The sequence below is a fragment of the Corvus brachyrhynchos genome, unplaced genomic scaffold (genome assembly GCF_000691975.1).
Source record: "Corvus brachyrhynchos isolate BGI_N302 unplaced genomic scaffold, ASM69197v1 scaffold279, whole genome shotgun sequence".
Lineage (NCBI taxonomy): Eukaryota > Metazoa > Chordata > Aves > Passeriformes > Corvidae > Corvus > Corvus brachyrhynchos.
Genome location: NW_008246060.1, coordinates 1,692,757 through 1,713,853, shown reverse-complemented (window position 1 = coordinate 1,713,853; position 21,097 = coordinate 1,692,757). Strand labels below are relative to the sequence as shown.

Genomic DNA, 21,097 nt, shown 5'->3' with positions numbered 1-21,097 from the left:
GGTTAAGTAGGAACATTCAGTACCTGTGGTTTAACCCCAGCCAGCAATTGAGCACCACACTTGAAGCTATTCATGCAAGCAAAGGAGAACAAGGAATTCCTATCTTCAGGCACACATTCAGCCAACCCCAGGAAAACAGGGCTCCATCACTGGTTTTACACACAAAGTCATGTGGGCTTGTTCTGATGTTCTTATTATAGTCATGTGGTCAGAACACTTTCTACAGTACATCCTCTTACTGTCTGGTCAATTAGAGCAAATGCTCTTGTCCAGGACAAGAACTACCACCCTGTTAGCCTGGTCTCATTTCCATTCTTGGGTGTCAGAAGCTACACAGGATAGCAGTTCAATATTCGAGGAAGTTACTGAAAGGGACAATTAAAATTTGTGGTAGTCTGTTAACCCACTGCTTTTGTGATGCCATGTTCCCCCTCCTGCTCTCCCCTGCCCTTAGCCTTGGCCACTCTCTCAGGCTCTCTTTATTGGTTCCTGTACCCCAACGCTGCCCAGGGACTGCCCCTGAGCCCCTAACAAAACCCCCCTAACACCCAGACCACGAGGTCTCTCTGCCTCTAGGGATCAAGGGGACAAGATGTGATTAAAGTCCTCTCAAACCCCTATGAGAGACCCTTCTCACCTCCTCTGCCATCACTGGTTGTAATGCTGATAGCAGGATGGAGCAAGATCACGGGATCGTCCGAAATGGACCGTGTGATGCGACCGAGTCACATTGCCCTAAGCAGCCCCGCTGAGCTCTCAGGAAGCTACAGCCTGCTAAGCAAAATCTAGCGATTACAACAAAAATTCAGAGTAAGGTTATGGCATCCTAGCCAAACATATTGTCCACATCTTTTTCTGCTAGGGTGCCAATACCAGTACATTTGGGAAACAAAACATGAAAACCGACACCACTGAGGTTTTCACGGAGCTCTTAACAAACCCCAAATGATCTACAAGTACACATCAAGTTGTCTGTGTAGCCTACAAAATCCTAAGAATAGTTTTGAAAGCACTACAATCCTATGACACAGATAATGGCATGACCTTATCTGAAAACTGAAATTTAATTCTCATCAATTCACCAGGTAAAGATATACTGGTGGGAAAATAAGCTTGGTAAAAAACACCTGGAATTAGTGTTTGCAATAGCAGCAACAGCTTTATGATGTAAAGGAAAGCTTTTCTAATCAGAAGCGTAAATCAGACTCTGCCTCCATGTCAACAATAATGCATAGCCATATAAGAAATACAGGAAGGAAACAAACTGCTGCTGTACTTGCTACTTTTACTATTATTTTTAAAGCTGCTATGACACATTTCCTAATTACTTTTAATTAGGAATTAAGTAAAGCAGGCAGTCAAACTGCCAGATATTTTTGCAATATAAATGCAAAATGTAACACAGAAAAACCCCCTGCAGATCATATCACCTCTTTGCCATATTTAATGACATTACAGCATTGTAGTTTGCACAAAGAAATCATGAAAACACATGAAGGGTAGTCATCCATTGCCTTGAATTTTATGCTAGTGCTATAAAATCATTTAAAAGCTCTTCTTAAAATCCTGGAAGCTCAGAGACCTGAATCAGCCAACATTGGTAACATTTGCCCTTTCACCCCTCTCCAGGTCAGATACTCCACAGATTGATGGAATGACAGGGGCTGGAAGGGACTGCTGGAGGTCAATCTGGTCCTGCCCAAGCAGGGGCACCCAAAGCCAGCTGCTCAGGACCGTATCCAGATGATTCCTTTAATATCCTCCCTCAGAGCTGTGCCAGAATTTCCCCAAATCACTGAAGTCTGACCCTGCACAAAGGGAAAATGTCAGCATGCAGGGAATAAAAAGAAATTGTTGTGCCTTTGCTTTCCAAGCTCATGCAGAAGGTAGTACAAACCTCCAAAAAGCTTGTTCCTTAGCTGCAGCTCATAGGACACAGAGGCATACACAAGAATGTGGACCATACAGCCCATCATATCAACTGTGCAGCTACACCAAACTCATGTGTACCTCATCCACATCCCTAAGTGCTTTCCAAACGAAGTGCTTCCATCTGTTCCTCACCTACATCCCCAGGTCGCAGCGGTGCAAGCAACTGCAGCCACCCTGACTCCTAAACACAACACCAGCAGTCTGTGATGCTCAGGCCCTGAGGTTCAGCCACGCACTGCAGAGTAAGGGTGAGAACCCACAATCTCTCTCTTCAGTTATTTGCATACTTTTATATGATTGGTTCATGCTTCCCCTCCCTGTTTTAGGCATAAGTTTTTTAATATTCATTTCCCTTAGTTAAATGTAATAGTTCTAGAAGGTTCTGTCCTACTCAACATTCCATTGGTTTCTTCCCTAAGTCCCTCCTATGTACGGCTCCCATTGGTTCCCTTACCCTCAACCCCACCTCCTGTCAAATATCCCATTGGCTGTAATCCTTTTCCCTGCCTTCCCTATCCCCAATATAAAATCTCTGGACCCTGTCAAAAATTTGGCTCTTCGTCCCTGTCCGTTCACCTGGGTAAATCTCAGCGTGCAATCCATACGGAGAGTCCCCTCTTTTTATACTTCTTCACCTCTGCCTGCGTGCACTCACATTCAGTTCAAGGGGAAGCTCCCTCGGGTGAGGAGCACACCCGTGTGCCTGCTTCTTTGTGTGTGTGCCTGCTGTAGTGCAGTCGGTCTGTGGCTAGACGTCCGGGCTCTCTTTGGGCTAGCACGCAAACCCAACACCAGGTGAGTGCAGAGTGCTGAGCACCCACAAGGATCCCCATCACACTGCCAGTGTTCCAGCTGGAAAACATCTCCAGGTGAGGTGTAAAGCTGGTAACAGAGATGCACAATGCCACAGAAAAAAGCCATGCTAGATGGATCTGTGGATCAATGATTTTAGCTCCTTCCTTCAACAACAGCAATGAGTCCCTGTCAACCTGTGCTATTTACACCTCTCTGTTACTGCAATGAGCCCCTGTCAACCGGTGCTATTTACACCTCTCTGTTACTGCATGCTACAGCTATTTACATTCTCAGCTCTTTACTGCTGTACACCCCTCTCTTCCAAAAACCATGTCAACCTCCATCTCTTAACGGTGGTATTATTTTGCTGTCTTGTACTACTCTAAGCTTTACTACCCTCCTCCCCAGACTCAGTAGGTTTTTTACCACAAGTCTCTAATAACGATACTTTATTGCCATTGTTCCCTTCTTGGCATATAGCTGTAAGACCGTCACTAAAAAAATGTAGCATCTCAAAATAACTTACAAATTCAGAAAAAAAGGATGAAGTTGAAGAGATAAAAAAGAAATACCTTTCCAGGAAAAATCCTTTCAAATTTTAAGGGCAAAGGAAAAAATAAATGGTTTATAAAACATTCATAGCATCTTGGTGCAATATGAATCTATCACAAATGCCCTCCAGCAACTTTAAAAACTCAATCAGTCTCATGTCTTATGTCCACTGACTGCAGGTGAGGCAAGAAGAGGATAAAACAGGACAGCTTCTGTATTGTTACAGAAGCTGAGGCTACTCAGGGTTTGCATTTTTGTTTAATATTACAAAGTGAGAATTTGTTGAGGATTCTATTCTAACACAACAGATACTGAAGGATGAAAGTTAAGACTGAAGACCTCAAGGCATTTTGTAGTTAATTGTTCTCTCTCCAAGTACTATCATAAAAGAGCCAAGCAGTCACAGTCAGCATGAGACTTTCAGGGGAACCTAAGAGTAACAGTGGGGGGGTTTTTTCCCCCCTTCAAACTGTTTGTTGGAGAAGTTCAAGCCAAAGCAATCTAAGTCTATTTGTACAGAAGCATAAAGTACTGTACCTTCCAATATGTTTTGGTGTTTCACAGCTTTATGATTCATAGAATCCCAATAAGCTTGCTACAAGGTTTTTAAAATAACAAACCTCAATTTCCATAAATGGAGCAAGATAACATCCTACAAATACTAGTGTCAGTCCATTATACTAGAGGATATAAGAAAGATTTTTGCCTTGTACCATTTTCAGTCCTTGCCATATAGCCAGACAAGCTGGCTTTGTACATGCCCCTTTAGCACAGATTGCCCTTCACATGAACACTGCACTGCTCTGATGGTACAGAGCCGCATCCATCCAAACAGGGTCACACGTTGTTGTGACAGCTGAGGACTAGACTAACAACTTTTTCCATGCAGTGTCTCCTGGTAGCCAGTAACAACAGCTCTCTAATACTGGACATTGCCTTCTCTCACCAAAGCTGTGCCACTGCCAGGTCAAGCTGGCATCAGTTAATGAAGTCTGCAGTGCCCCCAAAAGCAGCAACTGCTCTTCCTCTAGACTGCCCTCACTCCTTCCCTTGAGCCAGGCAAGCCTGTTGAGGCATCCACACAGCAAACTACACTGGGCAGCTGACCTGAAGTAAAACTTAACCTTCCTGCTTCCCAGGTGGATTCACAGCAGTTTCCTGACCCAGACTGCTGAGCAGCTATGTGACTGCTACTGCTACTCATGAGAGAAGGGGCAGAAATGAGAGCTTGGGAGCAGGGAGGCAGGAAAGTCTCCAGCAGCACTGATGCTGTAAGCCAGACCAAACTGGTTGTGGAACCAGGATGTATGAGAAGGAACTAAACACAGGACTGCTCAAGAAGTCTACCATAGATACCAAGGTTAATGACAAAATCTTCATTATCTTCAGCAGCATTGTGTGTGAACTTTGCAACATGGTGAAAACCTACATGAACAACTTCACCAGAGTAACTTTCCTTTCGTTTTAGAAATAATATTACTAAGGCACAATACATACTCTTAACTAAACTCTCCACTGAAAGGCTAGAGATGATACCCGAGAAGTCTGATACTGTTGGATACTAACATCTGTTTTCTGTTTTTTAAAGCAGATGGTAGAGAACTCACTGATTTACCATGTTCTCCCCCATTACTTCTGCCCTGTATTTGAAGGAAATTATATTAATACAGATAAAAGGAGATGCCGTACAGATGGTTCAACCAAGAAGATGAAACTGTGGTTATTAAAGTGATATTGGTGAAGAGTTTTTATGAGGTTAATAAAAAAATCTTCTTCGGTGTCCCCCACTATTTAATGTGCCAAAACAAATAACAAAATGGATGATTGATTTTCTCTCATGAAAGAGTAAATACATAGGAAATGTGAATTGCTAGCTTCAAAAATCCACACCATCATAAAATACATACTTAAGCTCTAATACCTGAAAAATGCAACACATGAAAAGATCCTGCCCACTGATTAGCTATCAAGTCTCATTTTTGTGAACAAGAATTTTCATGTTTGCTAGTACCTACTTTCTAAAAAATTACACGGAAGGAAATAATATCCATTTATCTGTATCAACAAAAAAGGGCTAGACAATTTAAGTGTAAATCAACACATAGCTCAAAGGAAGAGCTAAATTCCTCCATTCATTTTCATAACAGAAAAACACAAATACAGTGCTTAATTTTGAGAAAAAAAATTATAGGGCATTCACATTAAAGCTTAAGCAAAACTTAAGAAGCATAACAAAGTTATGATCATTTTCTAAGAAAGCAAGCAGAGAATACACAAGCCCTGCTTGGAGAGTAGAGCTTCTCAAGTTGGAATTTTGTGCGTGTGGGGCACGGTGCTGTCACTGTTGGGCTGCTGAAGGCTTCCATGACACTTTACACTGAACTGGTGGCAATCACTGTACTTTATGAGCAGAGAATGCAAGTGGCTACTGGACTGGAATGGAGATGCTTTTCCTGGATCCCTTCTGCAGACACACACACACACACTCTCCAAAAGACTCTTCAATCCTTCAACTCTTGGTTCTGTGGTATTTCTAAATTTGCTGATAAACACAGACTGTTTCACATCATCCTGAAAGACACGTGGTGGGCTTAATACTGTCTGCTAGCAAGATAGGAAAGGAAGCCTCACTACAACAGTACTGAAATTATTAAAATTGGAAGAAAGGAAGGCTGCAGGGGCTGGTTTCTTGCAAAGCTTGGTGTGTTTTGCCCTTCTCACCACCACAGGTACACAGCTGTCAATAGAGAAACAGCTCTACAATACCAAAATACAGCAGTCAGTTCCAGAGTGTCATGTTGGCATTGAAGAAACAGATGAATTATGCTGGACAAGCCCAATACAAAATGTTCAAGACAGCTGTCAGATCAGTATTTCAACGGTCTGGAAACATGATGTGTATGAATATATTCCCACTGATGAGCTCAGCATCTTGGTTACCCCAATACCTCCCTCCACATTACCTGAACTACCACAGTGATCTATTTACAAAACTTCTGTAGCCAAAAAACCATGTTCTGTATTTAGTGGTTTACCATATACCAGCCAGTATTAAAAACTACTAGTAGCATATTAAGTTCTAAGCAGCAAGAAAAGATGGCATTCAAAATTACAGCTGAATCCTTCACAAAGGTGCCACGTGTTACGCACTTCTCATTAGTTACATGTTACATAGAATTGCTTCTCACCTCCGTTTGTAACCAGATGGTTTCTATCTCTCAATACTTCAGAGAAAAACAGAGCTCACCAAAATATTAAGATCCAAGGTTCTCCTTATACCAGTGCTTACACATCATCTTTAAAATATCTGGTAAAATATTCCATGGGATTAAATGAGTTTCAAACATTTTTTTTATCACCATCTAAAGATTAAGCTAAACCATGAACATTCGTGTGTTTTTCCTGCATTTTCCTTCCTTTCATGATGTTCCAGTAATCACCCTGTACCACTCCAGTAACTAGCAGCAAGATCCAGTGAGAGCTCCCTTTCAAAGGAAGTGAGCCTAAAATTCACTGTTTCAGATACAGTTATTCTAAAATATCCCAAACCCCCTGCTCCTTACAATTTTCAAGGGATCTTTATGCTAATGAAAAGGCTCTAGGCAGAGCCCTCTGACATGCTGAAGGTCCCCTTTGCTGTTGCCTTAAAACCACCCACCTCTGATCTCCACGTTGACACAACTGTTCCAGCTTTAGGCTCAAGGTCATTCTTCTCAAAAGTGGCAGCTCAGGATTTGAAAGCTCATTAGACCATAAAAATGTAAAAACCTATGAAGAATTTAGATAGGGAAGCCAGATTCTCATCTGCTACCCTAAATGTGGGAAACCAGAGATTAATTTTCCATCTCTCTGTTGACAGGTTGTTCCAGTTTGGCCAAATTTAGAAATATATCCTCTGAGAGAAGGCACAACCACCCCTCCCCCACCAGGTTCGGGAAAAAATAAATTTTCCTCGAAGGAAAGTGAAGAAGATAAACTATTTATTTAACAAACACATGGGAAGGAAAATAATGTTAGATGGTAAAATCTTTCACTGTAGAGGAAAAATCCTGGGAAAGTGTTCAAGTCCTCCCTTTGGTCTCCTCGGAGCTGGGGCTTGGGCCGGGGCCAGGCCCTCTGTGCCCAGTGGAAAATCCTCCCGATGTGCTCTGATGTTACAGCAATCAAGCAGTCCAGTAGAAAAGGGAGAAAATCCAGAATTCCAGAGAAGGAAATGCAAAGTCCAACTCTCAGTCTCTCTCCCGAGAACAAGAAACTGAAAACAACTGGCCAAAAACTGACTGGAAAATAGCAAGCCGGGTGCTTCCCCCCCCCCCTGCCCCAGATGGGGAAAAAAAAAACCTGCTATCTTTTTGTAACCTTGAACGAACTGCAAACTGCTTTGAGAAAGTTTTGCTCCATTTTTTTCCTTCCCCCTCTCAGGCTCAGTTTAGAGGCATAGAAAGGCACAAAAATTAATTTCTGGGCATAGGCAGTGATATGGGATACACATCATAAGGTCACCCCAAGACACAGGTTTACCATCTACCAGGTATTCCAGAGGACTATTAGAGCAACCACAGTCTTCTCCAAACACACCACTGAACTGAAGCACAAGGGTAACAAACCCAAAACGGGTATTAGCAAAACAGCTCTACAGATTTATAGCCTTGCTATTCAAAAACAAAAACTTGTTTGCTTTTGTTGGTTATTTCCCTTCTTTCTTTCCCATGCATTCATTTGAAGTCAAGATTTTGTTGGCACCCCAGGACAGTAATATGGACTCCCACTACAAGTGACACTGGAGATTGTACTTACCTGACACCACCCAATTCTCCCAACCAAAAGTGAGTTATATGAACACAAATTATTCTTCCTTCATCAAATCATATGCAACCAGCTCTTTTTTTTTTTATTCTACTATTACTGATTTAACAGTAAATTAATTTCTCATGGAACATTCATGACATTCCAGGATCATTATGTGTTTTGCATTGGCTCTAATATAAATGCCCAGCTTATTTCATTTGTTTAACAGTCAAAATATTTGATAATAATTTCACATGAGAAAACAAACAAAAGAGTTCAGAATCAACCCTCTACATTTTACCTACAGTAGAGTATGATTAATGTAACAAAAGCCAAAAGGCTTTCCTCTAGCATTTGCCAATTCTGTAACTGCCAATTCTTTTCCCCTGTGCTCCACAGGAAGTTTTGCTGTCAAGACTCCAAGGTGTTTTCTGTAGGTGTTAGCAATTTTTTTCGGTTCGTACTTTTTGGGGCATTTGGGGTGGGGAGGCTCTACTGTATTTCTACTATCTCAGATTTCAATCCATAGCGCATTTCCCTTCAAGAAATATTTTGCAAAGCACATAAAATACCTTTCTTTTCACTCTGAAGATTTAAGAGCATTGGGGAATTTTCTCATTCTGAACTATAATTGATATGCCTCACAGGGAACTTAAGAGATGATTATTTTCCCTATGGAGGGTTTTTAAATGATACGGCATAATCTGATTTACTGAAAAAATGCAGGAGCCTTAATATGCTATTTCTTACTTCGGTAAAATGCGGATTGCTTTGATAGGGCATGGTCCTTATCTAAGAAAGCAGCGAATCCTGCACAATGAACACACCATTAGTAGTAATACAATCTTACCATGTGCATTCCACATTCCCTTTTTAGACAGATCTATGATCATCAACTAACTCACCATGGTTTACCTCAAAGTTAAACAAACCAACAAACAAAAAGAAAGAAACTCAAGAAACTTTCATTTTACTATAGGAAATTAAAAGCCTAGAAACTTAAATGGCTGTGAAGAAAAAAATCAATATTTTAGTCAAAGTTTGATTTTAGGAATTTCTGGTATCAGATATGTAGGTTTCAATTTCAATTAAAAAGCTGCATCTAGATGCCTAACAATCCATTATAAAAGTGCACTTGACCCCCAGAGAAACAAAGAAGCTGGAAGAAGCCACCTTCTTACAAATCCAGTAACACATTAAATCACATAAGAGTGTGATCTAAAATACAGAACTTTTCAAGTTTTTAAACCAGACATTGAAACAATTATTCAAGAGAAAACACTGATTTGTGACATTTTCAGAACAGTACATTTCCTTGACAGAAACCACTAAGACTTGCATTTATTCAACAGGCATAAAATGGACTTCTCAAACTTGCTATTGAACATATTAATATTTGCTCTTCATCTTTCATTTCAACTACATTTACCACAAAAGGGTAAGAACACTTCAAAGAACTAATGATCTTGAAATTATGCAGCCTCAAGGCTGCAACACAGATCAGATTCACAGAAATCAGTAAAATCTTTGCTCTAAAAGATTTAACTGCAGAAGTTTTTATATCTCTGTAACTCTGAACGTGACAAAGTGAACACATTTTCGGTACTTAACATCTTAGAAAAACTGTATCTGTGCTTTTTTTCATTAATTTCCTTACAACAAGAGTTCAAGCTTTTAAACTGGTGATAATCAGAAGAATTCACACTTTCCTGTTCACATTAGCAAAAACCAAATCAAGTGATGTCTTCCAAGTTAAAGGTCAAAATAGGTTTTGCTTTCCAAGAGTTAATTATTCCCTATTTTTCACATTACAATGTTCAATCAGGTTGATTTCAGAAACAGAGCAGCATATTTTTGCAATTACAGTTTTTACAGCTTTTCAGAACTCCCAATCATTACATACTATTAACCATTGCTATGTCAACTACAGAGAAAACAAACAGATTACCTAAGTATTTGCATTTATCATTTGGTCTCCATCTGCCACGCTGTGTAAATGGAATGTAAGCTGAGACAAAAGGAACATAACTAAACAGCTGTGTTATGTGACAATAACATAGTGTATGGTGAGGGCACTGGAATGGGAATGAATTGAACAAGTCCTACCTGTGGGCACAAAGTCTCAATGTGATTAGCTGCCATTTGGACAATTTTCGTTCCATCTTCATTTGTTGACAACGAACAAGCAAGACTGGCAACCTTAAATAAAATAAATAAACAAACAGCCTTGTAAGCAAGTATTCCTCCACAGACTTCAAACTTGCCAAAAAAAATCTCTGCTAGAAAGCCTTCATGGGATGGGGGGGCGGGGAATATTTTGTCAGAGGATGTTTTTGAACAAGGAAACACTGCAGGAAGGAAAAAGAGCTGTGGAAAGAGGTGATAGTGACGAGAAATCTTATGACCTCACCCCAATTTAGGCTCAGCAGGTAACAGTTGCAGAGTGGTGTTTAGAAAACAGGAGGAAATTTCCAAGAAAGACCATAAGGTTTCAACAGATTGCTTGTGATCTTGCCCCTTAATTTTTCAGAGCCCTTCCAACCATGATCAGCATTTCCACTGTTTTTTTAATACTTACTTTTAAGACCTTAAAGCTCAAATAACATTTATCTTGACTTGTAATAAGACACAAAGTAATTTCTGCTGTGAGCTATTCACAGATCATTCTTTTAATCCGTGGTACGGTTTTCTACTGAAACAGTCATATATATACCATATACAGTGCAACTAACAGTGAAAACATATGGAAACTCTAAATCTGTGAAACAACAAATCTATCTTCTATTATACCATACACCATAGAGCTACAGCTTCCTTTTAAGCAAAAACCTCTTCCACAATGCTCCACAAGTTTAAATGGATTAAGGAAAAAGCATCTCACTGCAGCTGAACATCAACAGGCTGTAAGAGACAGGTTTGACAAAGGTACAATAGAGGCTGGGATACTGGGATCCAGTAGTTCTTTTTATCCTACTGTAGAAGTATCAAGTCCTTCCGTAAAACTACTCCACACTTGTTAATTATCACAGCCTTCCCTGAAGTAGCAGTACTGCCTCCACCCACTCTAATGTTAATGTAGACCAAAAACTGCCTGAGAACTAGACCTCTGCAGTGCTGCAAATATGAACACAGACAGGCATAGCTATTCTGGAGTAATCCAAAACTCATAAAACAACTTCTACAGTTCAGCTGCCATGAAATAAAAGCAAATCTTCCTTTATCAACATTTTATGGCACTACTACTAGTTCAATGATGATCTATTATCAAAGGCTTTTATTATTCTTACTTAATTGATATAAGTAATTACAAGGCATTAGTCAGCGCACAGACTAATTACTTTTCCTATTTAAACTTCAGAAAAGACTAAGACACTTTCTGAAGGGGATGAGATCTAGAATGCAGAGCCTTCCATGTACACCTGTGCCTACACAAAAATACTTCATAAAACTTTCCCTGGTTCCATACCCATATGATGTATTATCTTGTCCTCATAATAAACAACGGTTAAGACTGAAGAAATCCAGTTTTCATCAATGGATTGACACTGTACTCTTATTTGAAGTAATCTGCTATGGGTTGGCTTTTTAATGCAGTATCTGAAAAAACTGGGTTTGATTCTATGCTTTCCTTCCTGACTCTTCAGCTTAAATTGCTAACAGACAATTTTATATCATCACATTACAACCAACCCTAGGAGATGCTATTCCCTCCCCTCAAAAAAAAAAAAAAAAAGAAAAAAAAAATCTGTTTTTTCTTCTTTGGATTGAAGGTCAAGGTCAAGAATTTTCACTACTGGTCCCAAGAACTAATTCATATTGACTTGAGTATTTTAATTATTCCTTTGCCCCAGTTGCTGAGCTGCTTCTGTGTTCTTTATTTAAATCTGTGTTCACTCATACTTTGTTACTACACCACCTATGCAAAATGAAACACTCTACAAGACTTGGTGCAAACATTATTGATTTAAAGAACTCCTCTATGCCTAAAGCAGTAATAATTCAAAGGTAAAATAAAAAGGCAATGCCAGCCATTCCACCAGGACAAAACCTCTCAGCAGCAGTTTCTTTTTTCCCCTCTTTACCATAAGGTTCCTTAGGCTTATAAAATTTATTCCGTAGTTTCCAGAATACTTTCTTTTCTTGGAATCCACTACAAACATGTGCAATACAGAGCCCCTGTTTATGAGTGAGATACTGCTGTGAGTAGTTTTGTTCCTGTCTTGATAAGCAAGGCAGATACAGAGACAGATTACAACAACTTTTTATCCTGTTTCCCAGTTACATCAGCTCCAGCATTCCAGTACAAACACAGAGCTTGATGTAAATTGTGCCACAGTCACAGAATAATGAAGGAGGTTTCCAGAGATCATGTAGTCCAACCCCCTGTTCAAAATATGAGAATGAACTTGAAACCAATGCGTGCCAAAGGCTTTATGTAACAGATCAGCATGTGGTGACAAATTCTCTGTGTGTTACCAGATCATGTGGGAAATCAGAAGGGTAGAAAGGTGTGGCTCTTCTCCAACAAAGCATGCTCAGGTTGGGAAGGATCTCTTAATCTGTAAGTACTCCCTTTGATTCGAAATCAACAGCAATGCAAGTTCTTTTAATATAAAAAGAAAAAACTGTTTCTGATCTTACACTTCCCCTCCTGATTCTTCAGCTCTAAGCATTCCTTGGTGAGGCCCAATTCAGAACAGTATCCTCAAAGCACAAGCAGCAAACCAAGGATATAAACACCAGGAATTTATGTTAGGCCACTTCATAACAGCAAACAGAGTTTTGAATTATTTACATTAGATGTCTTAAAAAAAAAAAATCTATTAAGGAAAGTAGTATTGGCTACTTTGGAATAAATACATGTTATATTTCAGATGGGTATTTGGAATTCATACTACAGTGCTATGCCAGCAGTGAATTTAGACCGTTGCCTTTCATTTTGACCAATGTTAGTAAGACTTCTGTTTCCATGAGAAAACGGGTAGAATTTTCTTCTCCTGGCACTGAAGCAGCACTTTTCCATATGTACCTTATGCGTAAGTAAAAGGCCTCTCAGTCAGTCTCAGCAGTAGGTGATGAGGCTCACAGCTATTCCACCCAAAGACAATCCAGATCCCTGTAAGCCATTAACATGGTCTCAACCATCAGTACACTCACTGTTGGCATCTCCCTCACCAGCTCCTGATAAGATCTCCTTAACAAAAATACAAAACACAGTAATTCAAATAAATAATGGAAAGAGTCAAGCACGTGTGTAATTTTTCCAAGCGCGAGGAAGTGGATCTGAGAACCTGAAGTCTTCTTTGAGGCTGTAACGTTGCTAACAAGGAGGACAAGCTGTCTCAGCAATAGTAAATGCCTACAGTTCATAAGGAAAAAATCAACACCTAGCACAGAGAAGACCTTACTGTCACAAGTATCATACACATTTCAGAAGATTTTTACAATCTGGGAAATCTTCATTACACCGGTCTCTCCCCTAAGCAGTAAAAACTACACAGAACCTGAAGTCTTCTTTGAGGCTGTAACGTTGCTAACAAGGAGGACAAGCTGTCTCAGCAATAGTAAATGCCTACAGTTCATAAGGAAAAAATCAACACCTAGCACAGAGAAGACCTTACTGTCACAAGTATCATACACATTTCAGAAGATTTTTACAATATGGGAAATCTTCATTACACCAGTCTCTCCCCTAAGCAGTAAAAACTACATGAATACATTACATTTCTTTTGTATTCTCTGGGAGAAACTAGCTTCCCTTAGAGGGACTTCAAACTTAAGTACACTGCAACTTCAAAAACAAGTAAAATTGCAAAATGAAAAGCCAACATTCCTCTCAGAAAATAATTGTCCTTCTGAAGAGCAAAGTTTGTCGTGGCAAAGCAAAAGCTTTGTTGTAGGCTGGTCTGATTGAAATCAGAACCGAAAAAAAATCATTATCATTTTCTCCAAACATTTTTAAGATACTAAGAAAGCAGTTGCGCAGCTTTTCCTTGAAAACATAAAGAACAGAGAACAAACCATCCTTGATGAGGTTTAGCAACATCAATTAATACACTAATTAAGGTGCAGTGCAGAAAGGAAGACTTTGAACTGAGCATGTAAGTGCAGCACTGGCAGTAGATAAAATATTTCATTAGCCTCATGGAGTTTTAGATTGTGAAGGCACCAAAGAGTGTACTTTTTGATGCCCATTAGCTGCACACCGAAGATGTGCCAATGCACATTTATTTTATTCCTGAAGTTATTAAACAAGCTTCTTACAGGCACTTTAACTGGTGTTTTTATTTTTACTATTGGGTGACAGCATACCTTTCTGTATTGGGGAGGGGGTTCATTCCTCTCTTTAGCATACGGTGGGCTGTTGGGGTGGCTCAGCCTGCTCTCCACTTTTTGATGCCCATTAGCTGCACACCGAAGATATGCCAATGCACATTTATTTTATTTCTGAAGTTATTAAACAAGCTTTTTACAGGCACTTTAACTGGTGTTTTTATTTTTACTATTGGGTGACAGCATACCTTTCTGTATTGGGGAGGGGGTTCATTCCTCTCTTTAGCATATGGTGGGCTGTTGGGGTGGCTCAGCCTGCTCTCGGGCTGAAACGTCGGGTCTTTGGCTGGCCCCTGGTCCTTCCTGCAAATAAACCTGTTGGAACTCACACCAGAAGCCCCTCCCGCCTTCTTTGCCTCCGGGCTAACGCGAGCCCAATCCACCGGCTGCCCGACGTGCTTCCTCTGAGGAGGAGCCAGCGCACGGACCCATCTCACACCGATTCCACTGAGCCGTCCAGCGAGGACGCTGTGGAGGCCAACGCTGCGTCTCCTCTGCCCGAGGGCACGCCGGGGCTTATGATTACAAGCCCCCGGTTGCGTTAGTGGGCCAACAACTTTCCAGGCTAGAAATTGCTGAAGAGTATCGGTGTCTTCATCAACAAACGGGACAGGGAGCCTGGTCAGGCGCTCCAGGAGCCTTTTATTATTTTATTCTATTACCAGTCTCACACACCGAGTTGAGACAGAGTTGGTACAAAGCTCACGCTGCCAAGGACATCCAACAACTTCCTGTTTGCAAAGCATTTTTAAAAGCTTCTTAGCCAATCAGCATACTTCTAAAAGTTACAGACAGCTGTCTTAACCAATTCATAATAGCACACGTACAACTGTTAAATACAATACTGGCTTGTTATGCCTTGACATAACAATACACAATATCCTATTATGAGGCTTAAACTTACCTATTTTGCTAAGCATATTTTTTTGCAACTCCAAAATCTATCTAGGCCTAACCTAGAAACCCTAACCATTGTTTTAATGTCCTTGGCGCTGCATAACTATATCTTCTTCTAGCTTTTCACAGGCAAAGCTGAATCCTAAATCCTTTTGCTTTATTTTCTGAAGCCTGCTTTTATTTCGCACACCTAAAATCCTTTCCACCTTTTGTGTTTCCCCACAAAGAATAAGATTTGCATGTAGCAGTTATACTCTGTTAAAAAAATAATTCAACAAATTACATTCCCCTCCTTGATTGATACATTACATGGGACTCATGTATCTAGGAGAGAGCACAACTGGAAATGCGTGTCCAGACGTTTTCAGTTTCTATGCTTTATCAAACAACTGAAAAGCAAAGAAAGATGCACTTAGAGGCTGTGAGAGATACATTATACACAAACAAGCTCACCCTGTTGTCCAAACTTACTTGGGATGGAAGGCCTTTTCCCCTGCCTATGTTCACACAAGTACATTCACACTGTGGATCCTAATGTTCTCTCCCCAAGCAGAGGGTGAAGGCTTTAAAAAGTCTGCAAGCTTCTTTCAGCCTCAGATTTCCCAACGCTTTCCACTGGGGATTACAACACAAAACGCATATAGGCAAAGCACCCTGGAGAGCCACTAATTACTTCCAGTGGATCTCCAGAAAGGTGTGATAATTTTAAAGAGCCAGTTCCCTGAAGCCATCTATTGCTGGATAACAAAGATAACCCAACATCCTTTCTGTAGACAAAAAGAACATGTTCCCAGTCCTTCAAGAGCCTCAGGACAAGTGGAAGTTCACATGCAAAGTGAGACTGCCTCTTCCCTGTGAGAAGACCAAGGGGTCTTATCATGGCGATTCTGCTGCAAAGGAAGAGGAACCCCTGGGAGAGACATTCCAGCCATGGTTTAAGGATGCAATGCAGTGGTTCAGAAATTAATCCTGGTTCGAGTTAGCTCCAGAGTGAGAACAAAATGCAGAATCAAATGCAAAAGTGAGATTTTTAAATAGTAAAAGAGTAAATAATCACTGCACTGCCTCACCACCTGTTTCATTCGCAGCTGAGTACAGCTTTGCTGATCTATTGTCCACACTGCACAGCAAGAATTAAATGTACCCCCAAGGATTCTTTTCAGTCAAATTCACTCCATTAACTCCCGAAAATAAGTATTTGCTTGGGAACAGATTGTCTGCTAACTAGCTAAACTCTTCTTCTATAAATTGTACTAAATGATGCAGCACGTTCTCTAGATGTAATCCCTTTTGCAGCATGTTCTCTAGATTTGATCCCTTTCAACAGAAGCTCAGTTTCTTTTCATTATTGTACCCAAAGTCCCAACTCACTTATACTGTAAATCACTAAGGATAAGTAGATTGTTAATTCCATGAAAGCTTCTGTTTGCTCTTCTTGGCGAAGACATCCTGTTCTTCATATTAAATACCTACTGTCAAGAAACTGTTTCACTAAGGAAAGACCTTCCAAAGCTCTGCCTAACCTAAAGTTACCCAGGTCCTTCACCACACTACTCCAGGGTAAGCCCAAAGTCTGTTCTTTGGAGATTTTTTTAGCCTAGTGTGAAGAACCTTCTGGCAACCCAATCCCTCCCACTGATAACCCTAGCAAAATTCTTAGTACCATACTGGGAAAGTATTACTAAAATAAAAACTGACATGCTTCAAATTTCACAAGAAATGAACTTGTGTGTCACAAGATTTCAAATACAGTCTTTACTAGAAAGTTTAAAGTACTGATCCTGTCATTTTGCCTTTTTTTTTTTTAACACCTGTAATATGGATCAGAACAAAACATACTGGTTTTCCACAAAACCAAGCGAAAGTGTTTTTTATACACATGTCTAAGGAACACTAACCAGATATATTGTCACTTCAACATGTATATGAATTCTTCCTGGCAGGGTGTTAAAAAAGCCTAAGGAGGACAGTGCATAAATGGACACAAAAACAGCCCAGGAATCCACTGAGGTGGAGGTTAATCCTGAATAATCACAATTCAGAAGATATTTCATTTGAAGGAGAGCAACTGAATACTGAGTGAGTTGAGGAATAACATTAGAATTTCAGCATTACAGCAGTCAATATGGTTTTCAATATAAATTATATACTCCAGGTAAACTGATTATAACTGTTAGCCTGCTCTCTTCAAACCATAAATGAAAAAACGTACTCATGTATTTTCTGCTTCTAATTTTGTGGTATACGGAAATATCTTCAACAGGTTTTTTATGTGTTCTATTTCTACCAGTAGCTTTATTCATGAAACCTTAAGAAGTCTTTTGAGGAAAATGACTGTTCACACAAAAAAGAGCCATGAAAAAACTACAAAGGTCAACATTAAATAATGACTCTATACTTTCCAAGGAAAAAAAGCTACATTGATGTATGTATGTCTTCCAGTCATTGCTGCATTTTTATATGCATTTATGATTACTATGTGCATTTTTATGAGCTTAATAAAACTTACCTAGACTACAGTATTTGTTTATAGTGAAAAAACACATTCCTGTGGACTGAAAACTTACCTCCAATGGGCAATGAAGTAATATCACAATGTTGCTTGTTTTCCAATCCATTTTCTACCATAAAACTTAATTTCTTTCCAGATCAAGTCAAGTAGTTATACCTCATGTCAAAAGTCACACTCTTACCTTATTAGTTACTACTTTTGTGGAGAAAAAGTTACAAACTCTACTCAAACTTACATTTAACATATATTATGCTGCTTTCCCTGCCTCTTTGCACCTTCCACTCTTCCAGAAAGACTCTTGAGGCTGCTAATTTAACTACAGTAGGGGACTACACACCTGCAAGCCTCTTCACTCACCTTTTGGTTTCTTTTGCACTCTCTTCATTTTGCCTGTCTCCATCTCCTTCCATTTTCTTCAGAGCTGAATTACCCAGTACTATATTACTGCCTAACCCACTGCTGATCTGACCAAATTAGCTCAACCTGCTACACCTGAGGCTTATCACTGCCCCTCCAGGTGTTACCAACCACCTGGTTAAGATGGTTCAAACTCCTCAGAGTACTATGTAACTTTAACTGTTTCCTACCAAGCATGTCCAAGATTCTGCTGGTATAATTAATAGAGCATAGATGAATACCCATGGACTGGATTGTTGAGTTTTAGTGTGGTTTGTTTTTTTTTTTTTCCCTAACAACATAACTGCAACTGGTTTATTTCAAGTTCCATGTGCTCAAACAGGTCTTATCTCATACAAGTTCATCTAGGAGAAGACTGCCTTGATGAACTGGACCACAACCAAAATCAAAACAGAAAATAAACACACTTTGAGACAAACACAGCACATGTGTAAGGGAGAATTCTGGCCAGTAAAATTCCAGAAACCATTTTCTTTTCAATAAAGGTGTCAGGCTTGATGCAGAGCTCCATTAAGCTTTCTTTCACTGCTTTAGGTCACAGTTACATTTGAAGAATTCAGTTAAGGGTTTCCTCTCTAGACTCTAAGCTCTGGTTACAACCAAGAGCAGATATTGTATCTGTATTACATTCATGCTCTGGCAAGCTAGCTGAAGACTGCAGTAGAACAGAAATTGCCTATAGTTGTGACCTGTGGCTCGCTAATTGTCTCTCCAAAAAACGTCCCATGCACACCAGTACCAGACTTAATCCACTGCAGTAACTGTGAATTGGCCTCTGATACCTGAAGAAAACTCCTTCCACATGCCCAAACGTAACAGCAAGTGAAAGCTCTAAAGGTAAACTACTTAACAAAACCTCCCACTTAGCACAATTTGCTGGAGTGTTAGCAACAGGGGGCTTTCCAGCAGTATGCAGTATATTAAACCAGAAGAAAGCAAGGTTTTCAAAAGGAGAAAGTGGCTACCCCATTCTGTAATCGTGTAACCTTCTCTTTTGCCTTATCTCAGCCTCACAACATGGCAAATAAGACAGCAGTTATACATGGAGCAAGAGGACATCAGTCATGCACAGAATTAGCCAGTTCCTTAAAACATCTAAGAGGAGTGATCACAACTCCCTGCCAGAATACACAGCTCTTGAAGGAACAAAGCACACACAAGTGCTGATAAACAGATTAACTAACTGCCCTTAACTGTATGGCAGTATCATGATTTGATAAACATCTATCACCAGTGGAACTTAGTAAGCATCAGGATGGATCAACCAGTTCTCAAAACTGCATGAAACCCTCCCTCTCCTGCACTTCAATAATAAAGAGAAAAATACAACACATACAATAAACTGTCAGTAGCATACTCTTATATAAGTCAATAAAATTTCAGGCCCCTATCATCTATAAAGCAGAGGCAAGATTCGAATATATGCATTAGTACATCCTTATTTGTTTTCTTATTACTCATTATACAAATATTCCACACAAAAAAAATCCCCAACAAAAAGGATTAAAAAGGCTCATTCAACTTTCAATATTCTGCTAGTAGCAATATCTGAAACCCAGCACTAAAAGCCGTCCCAGAGCAAGTACAAGTCGATCTCCCACTTTAAAAGATGAAATTTACTGAAGAAAGCAAGTCAGAGCCTAAGGCAGCATATGTAATGTACCCCCACCAAGCCCTCCCACCTCACACAAGTAAATGTGTCACGTGTGTTTAAAGAATTCTTTCAAAGTAGTAGCTTTTCAGAAAGAAAACAAATCCCTCTTCCAAAGCTTATCAGGAGTTAATTCTCTCTTTCAGTATTCCTGGAATGTCTCTCCAACCCAAGTGTCTCCCTCCAACCTTTGGAAAAGGCCTTTAGTCTATTCTTATCCTGCTTCCACTCAACAGACTTTAAAAAGTGATAAGCAGAGGAGGATTACTGTAACAGTCCATCCCCAGACAGCTTTACACTCAAGGGCAACATCTTAAAACTAAGCCCAAGTAGTGACCCAAACACCACCCCACACCGGGCTGTTTGTCCCTCCCCCCCGCGGCCGCTCCCAGACCCTCACCACTGCTGAGCTGCACTCCTTCACCCCAATGGACGTCATTTTGTCTCCAAGAACTGAGACTGAAAATTTTGTAACCCAAGGAACCAAACGTATTGTTTTCTGTTGTTGCTTCACAGATTGCTATTTTAGAATTTATGCTACACACAACTGCGCTTTAAAGCAGCAAGGCCACCAAAGCTCTCTGGTCGCAAAAGAGAAAACACATCTCAAAATAGACAATAAAGCAGAAACCTCACGGCTGCGGGTGGGTTTAGCCGCCCGCCCTGCCCGCGCCACCTCCCCTCAGCACCGGCGGCCGGGACAGCAGAACTCTAGCGGCCAAGAAGGTGGGATTCCGATGGACAAAACGGCGAAATTCCAGCCGCACACACCTTCCGCACTCGCCCTGAAAGCTCCTTGCGGAGACGTGCAGCCAAAGCCACCCGCACCGGCACTCGCCACCCGCTCCAAACTTTCCAGAAGCGGGCAGGGCAGGCACAACGCTGAGCGGGTGCAAATGAGGGCCTTATTGCGCACAGGTGTGTGTGTGAGGGGCCCATCGCTCCCAGCACATGTGTGTGTTTGTGTGTGTGTGTGTGTGTGTGTGTGGGGCCCATCGCTCCTAGCTCTAAGCGGGTGCAAATGAGGGCCTTATTGCGCACAGGTGTGTGTGTGAGGGGCCCATCGCTCCCAGTCTGTGTGTGTGTTTGTGTGTGTGTGTGTGTGTGTGTCCCAGTCTGTGGTTGTGTGTGTGTGTGTGTAACGAGTGCGCAACAATAAGGGGAGTGCACTCTTAGTTTAATAAATGAAATTTATTAGTAATTAAGTAAGTAGAATGTGA

At 40.5% G+C, this 21,097-nt stretch overlaps 1 protein-coding gene across 5 annotated transcripts in view; it reads right to left on the bottom strand.

Moving 5' to 3' along the window:
* The window catches only part of CTNNA3 (catenin alpha 3), a 431,590-nt gene that overhangs the window by 148,547 nt on the left and 261,946 nt on the right, over positions 1-21,097 (bottom strand). For 4 of the 5 annotated variants that reach the window (XR_001865897.1, XM_017746366.1, XM_008642756.2 and 1 more), the window contains exon 10: positions 10,174-10,266. Coding sequence is in view for 4 of the 5 variants with exons in the window: in XM_017746366.1 (XP_017601855.1) it covers positions 10,174-10,266 (93 nt within the window). In the remaining variant the exon portion in view is untranslated. Of the gene's footprint in view, positions 1-10,173; positions 10,267-14,379; positions 14,431-21,097 lie in introns of those variants that run through there. The other variant, XM_017746367.1, reaches the window with a different exon arrangement.